The sequence below is a fragment of the Henckelia pumila genome, chromosome 2 (genome assembly GCF_033568475.1).
Source record: "Henckelia pumila isolate YLH828 chromosome 2, ASM3356847v2, whole genome shotgun sequence".
Taxonomy (NCBI): domain Eukaryota; kingdom Viridiplantae; phylum Streptophyta; class Magnoliopsida; order Lamiales; family Gesneriaceae; genus Henckelia; species Henckelia pumila.
In genome coordinates this window covers 129,665,037-129,679,120 of record NC_133121.1, presented here as the reverse complement: position 1 = coordinate 129,679,120, position 14,084 = coordinate 129,665,037, and the positions used below count along the sequence as shown (strand labels likewise).

The following is a 14,084-nucleotide window of genomic DNA, read 5'->3' as shown; positions in this document are numbered from 1 at the left end:
TGGCACCAATGTGTATAGTGTAATTACATGCATCAGCACTCTCTCAATAAAAAAAAGACTTAAATCATAAAAAATAAAAAAATGACGTTGACTAAAGTAAATTGAAATTTGACCAAATCGCAAAATGACAAAATCGTATGACAAAAAATATAGTTTTCTAAAAATTAAATTTTGGGTTAGAAATTTGAAGAGAAGCCTATAATACATGATTAATGTGATACATAGTTTACAAAAAATAATAAAAAAAGCGCTCTGAGATTCACACATGAAATATATAAAACATAAAATCTATACTCGAAAAGAAATACTACAAGGCTCCCGCATTACTAAAACGGCTAAGTACTTGCCAAGTTGAATATCATCAAACATTCTTGTTTCTTATGCAAATACTTGAAACCATCCTTAATTTGTGCCCATTTTCACATGGCCAGGCCAAATCGCTTTAAATTTTTCAAACCACCGTATATTTACTTTTTCTCGTTTCGCATAAATGCCAAGCACTGCTCAAATTATATTCCTTCAATGACCAGTAGCCAAGAAGTGTACTGTATTATTCAGGAGTTACAAGAAAAGGCTAGGGTGCGCGTGAAGTTCAGTCTTTACCCAATAAACCACTGTCACACGAGAATCACCGAGTCTTTATCCTTTTTTTTTTTACACAAGAAATGGCAAGATAAAGAACAGAAGTAAAGCTTTCAACTTCCATAATATGCAAGCAATTGTTGCTAAATGTTTTAAAATAATAATAATAATAATAAAAAGGTGTGAAGATCAAAGAAAGAATTATTTGATTGCCATTTTCTTGCAAGAGTAAAATCCAGGAACTAAGGGTTCCACGTTTATAAAGAGAAGGAATTTCAGTACGCTTTACTTTATTACACACAGATACACTCAGCAGACTCATTATATATCCCACCTCCCCCCCTCATATTCCTTCTGCTATATATACAATCACCAGTTACACACAATTCACACACAATTCACACAAATCTTTCTTGTAATTCACTGTGTGAAAGAAAGCAAGAAACTGAGAAAAATGGGAAGAGGGAGAGTGGAATTGAAGAGAATAGAGAACAAAATCAACAGACAGGTGACATTTTCTAAGAGGAGAAATGGGCTGTTGAAGAAAGCATATGAGCTCTCTGTGCTTTGTGATGCTGAAGTTGCCCTAATCATCTTCTCCAGCAGGGGAAAGCTCTATGAATTTGGTAGCAATAGGTATACAATATACATACATATACACAAACATCTCAGAACTCAGACATATATATATATATAACTCACATATAAAAGCTATATATTATTATGCTTATATAACGATGATCATATTATTTACATACATGATGATTGTGCTAAACTTTGGTTTTCTGGTACGTTTTGTTTGTTTGGTCAAATGGGTTTCCCATAAAATACCTAGAAACCGCAAAAGATTGTAACTTTTGCCACAAAAACTCCACAAAATGCAGAGATAACAAGAACTCTAGATCATATCAAGCTGGAGGGAGAGCTTCTGTGAAAGCTTTTCGCAGCCATTTTTCTGGGTTCTGATTTATTTCATCCATTGATTTGATTTTTGGGATCAAATAATTATATTTTTTTCCCTTTCTCCACATATTTTTTTTTATGGTTTCAAGATTGATGCTTTTTTCCTGTAAATCTTCCAATGAGAGATCGACACGTTTCATGGGTTTTTCTGAGAATCCCATGGATCAAGAGATCACATGACTGACGAGGTACATTGTGATTGTGAGACTTCTCCTTGGACCTCTGTGCAAGATCTAGCTAGGGTTTCTTCCTCTCTCCTTCTCTTTCTGTATTTTCTCCCCCACATTTTTTTTTAATTATTTCACTCCTCGGTTCTTAACATTTAGTTGGGTTACCCAAAAAATGAAGCACTGGTCAGACCCTTTAGAGAAAAAGCTTCAGATTTTTCTTCTTTCTTCAAAATCCTCAGATTCTTGGGTGGATCTCTTTACCAGCTTTCGCCCTTAAATCAAGCACTTACCTTGTATATATCCGAATAATCCATCCACAACATGCAATATTTTGATGATTCTGGGAGAAACTTGTATATGTTTTTGGAAGATATTCAACAAAAAGGCATGATTTTGTGTATTTTGTTGATATTTTTTTTCCCATATCAGAAGTGAACAGAAGGTATTTTTCTTTTTCTTCTTGTTTTGATTTTATTTCCAGATTTTTAGGTTAGTTTTTTTTTATACATGGAGAACAATTTATATATCCCTTTTAATTTTTTTCCCCCTGCTATCAATTTTTTTTTTGTTTTTGTTTTTGGGAATTTACGTATATTTTTTTTAAAAAAAAAAATTAAGAAGAATCTGATTTCACCTTTTATATATTTTTCAAAAGTTTAATTTGTATTACACTCCCCTTTATTATATATCTTGCACCTTTTTCTTGGGAGGGGTACTGTTTTACTCCTGTTTTCCTTATACTTCTTTTCCCAGAATTTCTTGTTCCTCATATGAATTCAGGTAGCTTACTCAGTCTCTGGTTCATGTTACCACATTTTAGGAAAAAAAAACTATTTTAAAATTAAATTTGAAAAATAGACGTATTTATATGAAGGACTCAATATTAATTAATTAAAATGGTTCATTGTTTTATTTTTTATTTTTTAATCTCCTCCCTCACATTATACATTAAGCTTTTGTTTTCTTTCTTCCATGTTTGTCAACATTAATTCTAATTATATATTAATTTAATTAATCTTTAGTATGTCAGTAAATTAGTCCTCGTGTTGTCCTATAATTAATAATTTCTGAATTATGAAATAAATTCTTTTTTTTGTTTTTACTTTTTTGCAGTCTCATGAGTACCCTTGAACGCTACCAGAGATGCTGCTTCAATTCTCACGAAAATAGTACCGAACCAACTCAAACACAGGTTTGGATTAATTTGAACTTTCATTTATTAAATTTAATTAATGCAACTATATTTATTTCTTAATTTATTGTAGAAAACATGAGGTTGATAAATATTTTTAATGATTTAACTAATTTCATCATTTCGAATTTCAAAAATTTTATTTAATTTATTTTGGGTGTCAAAACAGAACTGGTATCAAGAGGTCTCAAAATTAAAGGCCAAGTACGAATCGCTTCAACGGACTCAAAGGTTCGCAGCTACGTTTCCCTTTCAAAAATTTTCTTATCTTAATTTATCACAATTTTTTTTGCGAGTGCTAAATAAAAATAATTCACTTAAGTTCAATTCTTTAAACAATATTGAATGACAGAAGAACAAATGCCATTAAATTTGAAATTTTTACGTAAATATCATGATAAAATCAATAAATTAATTAATATAGTAAAAACACCTAAAGTATTACAAATTCAGTATGTGTCAATTGTCATTTTAAAAAGGCCAGAGCCTCGGTGAGAAAATTTAATGATCCAACTCCTTGAACGTGCATGTGCTTTTGCCTTTTATATGTGTATGACTGAAATTATCTGAAATTAGATTTCTTAAATTTATAAAAACAATATTTTAAATGTAATATATAGATTAAAATGTAAATATATTGAATTTCTTTTCAATTAGTTTTAATCTTACCATAATAGCTCCTGTGTGAAAATTCCTAAAGCTTTTGGTATGCAGTAAATTGAAGCGATGAAGACCAAGAAAATAACCATATTTGTGCTTTTATATCGTGCTTAAAATGATAATTTCTATTCTTAAAAAAAGGATAATTTCTGCCTTTGATAACTCATATTTCAGATTAAATTTTTTTTTTAAAGATACATTTCAGATTAATTTCAGGTGTACTTACAAAAAAGGAAAAAAAACATGTATCACAAAAGAATTAGTAGATTTTGTTTAGTTGGGTCCCCATTAATTAGTTCCTAAATCTTTTAGGTAGTGTTTGAGAGAGCTTCTAGCTAGAAAGCACTTCTCAGCTTTTCCTTAACAAAATTTTAAAAATTTGTGAAATTTTGTTAAGGAGAAGCTGAAAAGTGCTTTTTAGAAGCTCTCTCAAACACAACCTTAGTTTGTTGTAATAGTTTTCGGTTTCATTATAGTCTCCCGCTCATATCAATTGTTTGTTTTATCTGAACAAATCAGGTAGGGATTCACCAAACTCTCGTCCATTCAATGGTGCTCATGTTCTGCTCAACTTATTAGATATGTAGCACCGAAGTCTATGGCATCTCATGATAAGTTTTTCGACCCACCCTCCCTAAAAAATTTTTAACCTATGTAAAATACAAATTTGTTGAGAAATGATTCATTGATGCACATTAAGCAAAACCAATCTAGTACATTAAATAATTGATAATGTGAACTAAATATATACCTACACGTGTGTGAGTGGGTGTGCATGGTAACATATGAACTAAATAATGAAGGCATCTGCTTGGGGAAGATCTCGGGCCGTTGAGTGTGAAAGAGCTGCAGAATCTTGAAAAACAACTAGAGGGAGCTCTTGCTCAAGCAAGGCAGAGAAAGGTACATTTGCTAGCTATGTGCATACATGCATATATATAAACTATATAAGCGTAAAAAGACGAATGCATGCGAAACGAATAGAGAACCCCAGTTTTATTTTAAAGAAAGATTCCCAGTGTTATGCATATATATATATATCATAGAATGAAGTTTATGTTATTAACATTTATGAACCATGCATGATGACCTATGGTTTTTTTTATATTGATTCTTGCTGATCTTTTTCTCCTTTGGTAAAACATTTCCAGACACAAATCATGCTGGAGCAGATGGAAGAGCTTCGCAGAAAGGTACTGATCCTTGGGAAATTCTTGAATAGTATTAATTCGATTTTCGTCTTTCAAAATCTTAAATTCTAGTCGATGAACGACTCGTGTATATCTCTTCAGACAAAATTTATATATGAATTTTGAAAAAAATATAAAATTGAAAATTTCTTCTAATTAGTCTGTCCGGTAACTCGGTCACTTAACGATGAACTTTACTGATACTTGCAGGAGCGCCAACTAGGAGACATGAACAAGCAGCTCAAAATGAAGGTTTCACAGGAAATGTCATCGGTATATGAAATTTTACTAAGTAAATTAAATTAATTATGAAAATATCCACATTTAAAAATCATGAATGGACATGGTTAAGTGATCAGTTTTCTACGTGTGTGGAAAAATGAAACCATGCATAAGTATTTTATTAGATATAACTTCTTAATATTTTCATTTTAAAAATAAATAACATATAATTTTATTATCTTTTTAAAGGAGAAGCATATATTATATGAAATGTAAATTTGCAGCTGGAGGCTGAAGGACAAGGTCTCAGAACCCTCCCCTTCCCGTGGAACACCGACGCAGCAGCCGGAACCAGCAACTTTTTTGTGCAAATTCCAGCATCTAATCCTACGGAAATCGAACAGGAGCCTTTCCTCCAAATAGGGTATATACATATATATACATGTGTGCGCGAATAAAACCCTAATTATATGTTCGTTGTAAACGACGAAACGATGATGTTATGACGTTTGGAATTTTTTTTTATAGGTACCAACACTATAATCTTGGAGAAGCGTCAACTGTTCAAAGAAACATGGATGTTGACCATAATATTATCCATGGGTGGACGCTTTAATTAATAAATTATATATCTGGTTGCATTATTGAGTATTAAAATGTTTGTGATTATATATGAATCCCCGTTTGACTGATTAAATGACTCGTGTTCCGGGATTATATCCTACATTATATATGATCGAGCAGTATATATATGTTGTGTGAATATATGAATCAACGGATTTATATATGATCTCGTGAACCAGAGATTTTGGAGTTTGAATAAATATTTATCTATTCTCATATAATTTGTCCTAGAATTAAGATCATAAATTTGTTGGGTTTTTTCAGGTGCTAGTTTGAGTCGCTATATTCGTGCTCATCATGATATATAATTGTGTGAAAATATATACCTAGATCATACGTAGAGAAATTATGCTCATGATACTCGATGATTGTATCTTGAAATCATGTAGAGAATAGATCAGTACTAACCGTTTGGTTTGATGTATGATATAAGTAATATATAGATAAGTATTATAATGTAATAAAAAATAAATAAGAAATGATAGATAAAATAGTATTGGATTTGACTGATAGATTATGGTTTATTTGATTTGATTGATTAAATTTTATATAAAAATGTTAAATGACTATTTTGTCCTTTTAACAATAAATAAAATAAAATATATATTATTTATAAGGGGTAATATAGTAATTTGAGTTCAATGATTTGATTGATGTGAGATAAATAATTAATGATTTGATTGATGTAAAATAAATAGTTAATATATGAATAAATAATATGATGAGAAGAACGTGAGATGAGTTATACGTATATTAATAATATGGTGAACAGAACAGTGCCATGAATATGCCATGAAAAAGAAATAGAATAAACGAAGTTCATGACGATGAAACCCCATTATTTTTTATCAGCAAAAATATGTCGAAATCCTTTATCCGAACCAAGTACCAAAATAATATGTTTTCAGCTCAACATTAACAATTAATTAATAGCGTTCAATTGCATGCCATCACATGGAAGAAGATGCGTTTTAAAAAATTATATATTACTACGCCAACTTTATTTTGAGTGACTCTCACCAGGATTTAAAAATATTTGGGGCTGATTTTGCCCCATATATATTAGATAATTATATATGGTGAAAATTTAGTAAACCGAACATTTTCAAATCGAATTAATCGATTTTTTTTTTTATAAAATGGACTGACCGAACTTTACTATGAATTCAAAAAAAATAAAACAAAAATCTATTATTTCAATCAATAACCAAATTAAAAGAACTCTTCTAGTTTTTTTTTTTTAAATCAAGTTTTAGTTAAAAAGATGTAGTTAAAAATTGAACTATATAAATTTAAATTTTATTTATTAAAAAGTATATTTTCAAGTCTAGGTCCAATAAAATTTTATTAGAAAATTTAGTAATATTTTTTTTAAAAATAAATGTTAGGTTTGTTTGGTAAACCAAAGTATTATATTAAAATCCGAAACCAAAGTCTACAACCGAATTTTTGAATAAACTAAACCGATTTTTCAGATTAATTCAATTCAAAATGTTATTTCGATTGAAATTGATATTTTCTACTCATCTTAAATTGTAATTGATGTATGCCCATGATATATCGATATCTGTCTTTTGGTTTAAAAATAACTTGATAATATTTATTTTCTTCATTTCCTGAGCTACGCGTACCTAACTAAAAAGTTTCAGTCATCCCAAAAATATACAACAAATAGTCATTTTACAAATCTCGTAATTATTCAATTTTAGTTATTAATTCTAATTAAAAAAATCGCAATACAAATCCAATAATAATTGCAACATCAATAATCCTCAAATATTTTAATTTTCAAACAAATGATTATTTTTCCCAAAATTCGCAACAATAGTTTTTAGAGTTTTCGAATTTCCCTCAAAATCAAATAATTTCAAAACCAACAACAATAAACCAACGAAAAGATGTAATAGAGTGTTCTATTTTTAAATTTTTTTCAAAAAAAATAATTAAAACTAATAATTTTTTTAAAAAAAATGGGTGGGGCCGGCTGGATCCCACCCTGGCTAGGGTGGCTCCGCCCCGTAACTCATACCCAAAACCTCTATCTTAGAAAATGAATAGCTAGGCTCTATCACTAAGCTAGTTTTCCGTTTATATTTTCACATGTAGTGTTTGGTAAAGCATCTAGAAAGCACTTCTTAGCTTTTCTTTCATAAAGTTTCATAAAATTTCAAAATTTTATGAAAGAAAAAATGAGAAGTGTTTCCTAGCTTAGAAGCTCTCCCAAAAAACTACAGTATACCAAGTTAACTTATAGCTTGAACAAGTAATTAATTAATTATTTAAAAATTTCACTATTTTCTATAGATGATATATAAGATCGATCGGATTGATCTGGTTCAAGCTAGCTAGCACTCACAACTAATTAAAGTAATGCTCTTACCTATTGAATCAAAATTTGTTTCGCAGTATTATTAGAAAATATATGAAGTCGAATTCATTTCTTTGAGAAGAGAAAATTCCAAGAAATATAATTGCTCATGATAAAAGTAGGTTTGCGTTATATAAAAGAAATCGATGACTTGTTCCACTCACGTACCCTTGCTAAAATTTCCCCCTAAGCTCCTTTTTTTTTTTTTTTTTTTTCTTTTACAAAGTATATATAGAAAGGAAATATATATATTTTTGTTGCACATTTTAGATTTTTTTTTTTTTTGTATATATGTTATCAATCAATTCTTGGTCTTAGTCTTACTAACTTGTACTTCTTTCGATTCTAGCTAGTTCTTTTTCATCGAAAAGTGTTGACATAACATAAGACACGTCAAAAATCTTCGTGGTCAAATTAGTAATTTCCAGTGACACTGAAAGAGTGAGTGCTCTGTTAGCCAACTTGTGGCTAAGGGCCTTTATGACTCTATTTGTAAACAATCTTTGTTTAATATAATTTACATTTTATATTGGAATTTACTTTATCTTTTATCATATTGTTATGTTGTGACGTGCTATACGATGTTTAGATAAAGACCTTGAATATACTAAAGTGCATGCAAGATGTGATAGTGGATATGGATGACTATCATGAAACACATCTTGTAATCACTGTATATTCTAAACCAGTTCCTAGTCAATTGAGTTGTCCGCAATAAGGATAAGGATCGCTCAAGATTGAGACTAGCTTTTGCGATGCCGAGTACCACATTTCATTGGTATGGAACATAGAGATGTTCGAAGCATGCAAATGGATATTCATTGGATGAATGATCGAACTACCCTATTCGAACATCATTAGTCCTTACTACTTGAAACATCATGGAGACTCTATATGCTAGTAATGTACTTTGACTCGTTTACCGACTCTATGAGGGTTATCAGGTGTCGAGATTGGGTACAGTTACAACACATATAGGAGTCAATGCTTTGTTTTCAAGGATTCACCACACGCTTGCGAGTGTAGATATCCTATGCGATCTGAGGAGATATTAGTGTGACAAATCTCTAGCCAAAGTACATGATGTGCTTTAGGTTACTTGGTTTCTTAGTTGCACATGCGATATCACTATTTGATCTTCAAGAAGTATTGGATAGTTATCGAATCTCGAACTACTCTCGATATACCAATGGTTGTTGATTCGATCGAGATATATAGATGAAGGGACCGTACTGTACGCTAACCAAAACCCACTGGTTCTTGAAGGCACTATCAGTGATACCTAGGAAATCATGGGGCGATGTTTCTAGGTGCTCTTACCATGATTCGATGGGCAAGTCGGAAATTGTTGTTCCGAGTCACAAAGGAGTTGTGGGCCCACGACTAGCTGTATCCCTGAATCATTAAGGGTTACACAAGTAATAGATTTCTAATCCCCGTTGAGATAATTAAATTTAATGAGTTAAATTTAGCGAATGAGAAGTAGGACTTCTTATTAATGAGTAGAGGGAGTGAGATTTCCTAAAATGACATAGGGATGACATTTTTGGAAACCACTGAATTCGGATTCAGAAAATTTATCTTGACTTTAAAATGTACAAAAAAAGTTTCTGTACATATTGGTAGAATTGGTTTGTCAAATTAAGTCACGATAAATTTTATATTAATTTCTGAACATGCGGGCTTTGCTTGTCAGGCTTGAACTTATGACTAATGGGCCCTAAGCTGTTAGCAACCCATGTTATAAATAAGTTATTACAGTACAGAAATTAGAATTAACAGCTCATAATTTTTGAAACCTAGAGAGCTCTCTCTCCCTAGGGTTCGGCCGCCCCTCTCCTCTCAGTGTTCGAATTCTAGACTGAAAAATTCGAATTTGCAGTCTAGTTTAACAGATCAAATCTGTTAATTTTCTTCGTAGAAACTTCTGATAGACTTTCTAGTGCAGTCTGTCAGAGGGTTTTAGAATTCTGTTCGTGGACCTGATTCAGGAGTTGATCGATCGAGTCATCAGTTCCTGGGATATACAAGAAGAGCAGATTTTATCTGTTGGAGTCCATAACCTCAAGTTGAGACTTGAGAGGTAAAATTTAATTATTATTTTATTTCACTTATTTGTTTTAATCGTAAGGATTTAATACCCACGATCTGAAATCGTTCCACATCAGAAAATAAAAATTTTTAAACTTCCGCTGCGTTGGGTATCATATCTATGGATCCGAGAACGTGTTCCAACAGTGGCGTCAGAGACAGATTGCACTCGGATCTAACGATTAAAATTTATCGATTGTACAAAGCCTTGATTTTTCAGAAAACAAAACGAAGGAAAAAAAATTTGGGGCTACCCGCTGCCCTGCGCGCAACTGGGCCGCGAGCAGCGGCCCAGCAGCCCAGCGCGCAGCTGGGCCGCGCTCGGCGGCCCAGCAGTGGGGCTGGGCCCCCGATAGTCGGGGGCTGCCCGGGATCGTCCCAGGCAGCCCAGAAAAATTAAATTTTTTTTTTTTTGAAATTTTGAATTTCGGCCCGCTAATAGTTGTTGGGCCCAGTTTTTTGCCCGATCGAAAATTGTTTCTATTGGTCCACGAGGCAATGGGTTAAAATTGTTTGAACCTAAAATTTTAAGAAAATTAATTGTTGGATAAATTTTGAATTTTTGGAAATTTATAAATTTAATCCAATAAATTAAATTTTATGAAAATTAATAATTTTGGTACAATTGATTATAAAATATGATTTTATGTATAAAATATGATTTTATGGATATACTAGATAAAATATGATTTTATATATAAAATGGAATTTTATGTATAAAATATGATTTTATCTATTTATATTTATTGTCATTTTGAATTGCATGTTATCCAATCATTTAATTGAATTAAATAATTGGATAAAAGGATGATCAATTGCCATGACCAATTTTTTAGGTGTATGCTAGGTGGTTTACATTTGGTTTTTATTATTGTTGTTGGGTTTTATTAATGGGCTTGTTTTATAGCCCAATTTGATTTGTCATTTGTAATAAAAGTGGGCCTGGTTTATGGCCCGTTCCCACCCTTAAATATGTATCCCCTACTTGTCATTGAAATTTATTAGAATTAGTGGGAGATAAAGATTTGAAGACAATGGTGGGCCCAGCAGACATAAAGACCGAAGAAATGTAAATTGGAAACTCAATGTAATAGGATTGCATTGCATACTTGCATATCACCTAGGATTGGACTTAGACTCGTGATTGGCAACCACAGGTCGATTAGATCTAGGCATCGATCATCCTTTAGTTAATATTTGATATTATTTGTAGTAGCCCGTAACCAAAATCAGTGATTAAGAAATTAATCATAATTACTTGGGAAGGGTTCGGAAGCTCCGAAGGCAGGATCGGAAGCTCCGATCTAATTACGTCAGGCATGACGTGTGGCAGGATCGGAAGCTCCGATCAGGATCGAAAGTTCCGATCACCTCTATCCGAAGTCAACCAGTGAGATTTTGACACGTGACAGATAATCGAGATCGAAAGCTCCGATGTCGGGATCGGACGTCCGATCGTGATCGGATGTTCCGATCGAGGAACGGAGGTTCCGATCGTCATCTATAAATAGGGGGTGCCGAGCTCACATTTGAGTGCACCAATTTCTCTCTTCTCTCTCAATTCCTTAGCCTTCTAACTCAGGTCTAGGGAATTCTAGGCGTCCCGTGGGGAATCCGGAAGTGGCATAGCGATCTAGGCGTCGTAGTGGAGCTGTGACCTAGTTTTGAGGCACTCGACATCAAAAGGCTAACGACGGACGAAGGTATAGCTTTTGCTTCCTATAAATATTTAGAAGTATGCAATAGCTTAGTTAAGGCTTTTAGAGCACTATAATGATAGTAGTATCATTTGGCAGTGTAGAGCAGACTATAGGCGTGGACCTAGAGTTGGTAGAGCTTGCATTGATTTGAGGTACGAAAGTACTGTTCGAGATATCCTGACTAAGTATGCATGTATTATGTGACTGCATGATTTATATGTCATGATTTATGCTGCATTCATTGCATATTGAGCTATCTCCTTCGAGATGTCTATTAGTAGGGTTGTACCCTATACTGTTAGTGGATGGACTTCCATGGCTTTGGGTCCGGTAAATCCACTGGTATTATGGTATGGGAGCCACCTCCTGAAGCGACGGCACAGCGTGCTACATACCAGGGCCCGGTCTGTCTCTGTTATCTGATCCTTGATCTCGAGTTTATAGGGATCGGAGTTTACTTTGCATGCATGTATACTCATACTCTCGTACTTTTTGTTTCTGGACACCCTATTCCATGGGGCAGGTTTGCGATTGGACGAGGCGGGTGGATCCAAGAGGGGCTAGGCAGTGGTTGGTCAGCTGGAGCTTCGCCTAGATTTTATTCTGTTGTTATTTGGATTGATACAACTATTCGATTTGGTTGTATAATATTTGGGTATTTGCAGATTCCTTGCCTTGGGATTGTATAATGTTTATGGTTTCCGCAGTTTTATTCTGATATTCATTTAATTAAGTTAATTGCATGCCTAAGTTTTGTTTAGTAGGTGATCCAGGTAAGGGTCACTACATTATTGTTGTATGCATGTTTAGACTAAATTGCATGAATTCTGCAAGCATACAAATTTTTTAATGGTGAGAAAAATTTTAAAATTAAAATCCCTCATTTTAAATATGATTTAAAATTAATATCAAGTTTAATTAAAGGGAAATTAAATATAGTTTATATTTTCCTACCTTCCATCAACTATCAATGCATGATAGATGCTACCCGCGAACGTGGTCCATCTCATATTATTGGGAAGGCCCGTTCGCCGAAAAGCTGTGCATTGAGTAGACAATTGTTGTAAGTTGGGTGAAACTTCCATGGGATCACCTCATATTATTGGGGTCCACATGGCGACCGTCCATCACAACTTAATATTGATGGGTCAACTTGACATATCACTTTAAACGGCGTCATATTATTGGGCCCTTTATTGGATATGAGGTAAAAACATGGAGGTTGCTCTAGCAGCAATTGAACTCTACCTTTTTAAAATTATAATTGGCTGATTTTATTCGGAACTATAATTTGTAAATTGGGCTCCATGTTCCTATTAAAGAAAATGGTTTTCTCATTTTTACTAGAGGGTGGTGAAATCGTAAAAATAGTGGGAGAGTAATTCATAAAATTATACTCGCCTTATTTTATGTCTTAGTAAATTAATTAAACAATCACTGATTATTGTCTGTTTCTTTTCAGTATATCATTATAATGAATTCGCGTAATCCACTGTTTTCTATTCTCGAACAACACAAACTGACTGGCGCAAACTATACGGAATGGTTCCGAAAGTTGAAGATTGTCCTATGCTTGGAAAAGATTTTCTATGTGTTAGAAAAGTCTCCTCCAAAGGAAGCCCCGGCTGATGTGAGTCCGGAAGAATTGGCCAAACTTGATAAATGGTGGAACCATGATATCAAGACCAAATGCTACATGCAGGCTTTGATGTCTGATGAACTTCAGAGGCAATTTGAGGATGCAGTGAATGCTGCTGACATTCACAAGACCCTCAAGGAACTTTTTGGAGCTCAGTTGAGATCTGAGCGGTACGCCACTGTCAAAGAGCTAATGACATGCCGCATGCGAGATGGGACTTCGGTCCGTGAGCATGGGGTACACATGATTTGGCTCATTGAATAATTGGTGACCCTAGAGTTGACATTGGAGCACGAACTGTTTGCGGACTTACTGCTTCTTTCTCTTCCTTCATCGTTTGACGATTTTGTGGTGAACTTTAATATGAACAAGATAGAGGCCACCCTTGAAGAGATGGTCAATATGCTTGTCACTTATGAGGCCACATTCAAGAAGGATAAACCGGTTCTCTTGGTGGGCTCCTTTTCTTCTACAAAGAAGGGGCCAAGTGCAAAGGGTAAGAAACGTTCTGCTCCACCCAAGAAAACTGGGCCCAAGAAGAAGCACAAGACCAAAGCTTCTAACATGGATAAGTCTGAAGATGTTTGCTATCACTGCAAGAAACCCGGTAACTGGAAGCGTAACTGCAAAGAATATCTCGAGAAGTTGCGAACTGCAAAGGGTATGTTTTATATTGAAATAAA

At 33.4% G+C, this 14,084-nt stretch overlaps 1 protein-coding gene across 1 annotated transcript; it reads left to right on the top strand.

Annotated features, from left to right (window-relative positions):
- The first annotated feature begins 879 nt into the window (after positions 1-879).
- Positions 880-5,785, top strand: LOC140882110 (agamous-like MADS-box protein MADS3). The gene is made up of 8 exons (XM_073287875.1): positions 880-1,218; positions 2,829-2,907; positions 3,077-3,138; positions 4,371-4,470; positions 4,719-4,760; positions 4,968-5,030; positions 5,264-5,403; positions 5,508-5,785. The coding sequence occupies exons 1-8, from the start codon at positions 1,037-1,039 to the stop codon at positions 5,593-5,595; spliced, it is 756 nt and encodes a 251-aa protein (XP_073143976.1). The 5' UTR covers positions 880-1,036; the 3' UTR covers positions 5,596-5,785.
- Positions 5,786-14,084: the final 8,299 nt, after the last annotated feature.

Bases quoted from the DNA above. Each gene is read 5' to 3' on its own strand.
- LOC140882110 (XM_073287875.1), top strand. From the start codon at position 1,037: ATGGGAAGAGGGAGAGTGGAATTGAAGAGAATAGAGAACAAAATCAAC. The intron at 1,219-2,828 runs GTATACAATATA...ACTTTTTTGCAG, and splicing joins TATGAATTTGGTAGCAATAG to TCTCATGAGTACCCTTGAAC. The intron at 4,761-4,967 runs GTACTGATCCTT...TGATACTTGCAG, and splicing joins TGGAAGAGCTTCGCAGAAAG to GAGCGCCAACTAGGAGACAT.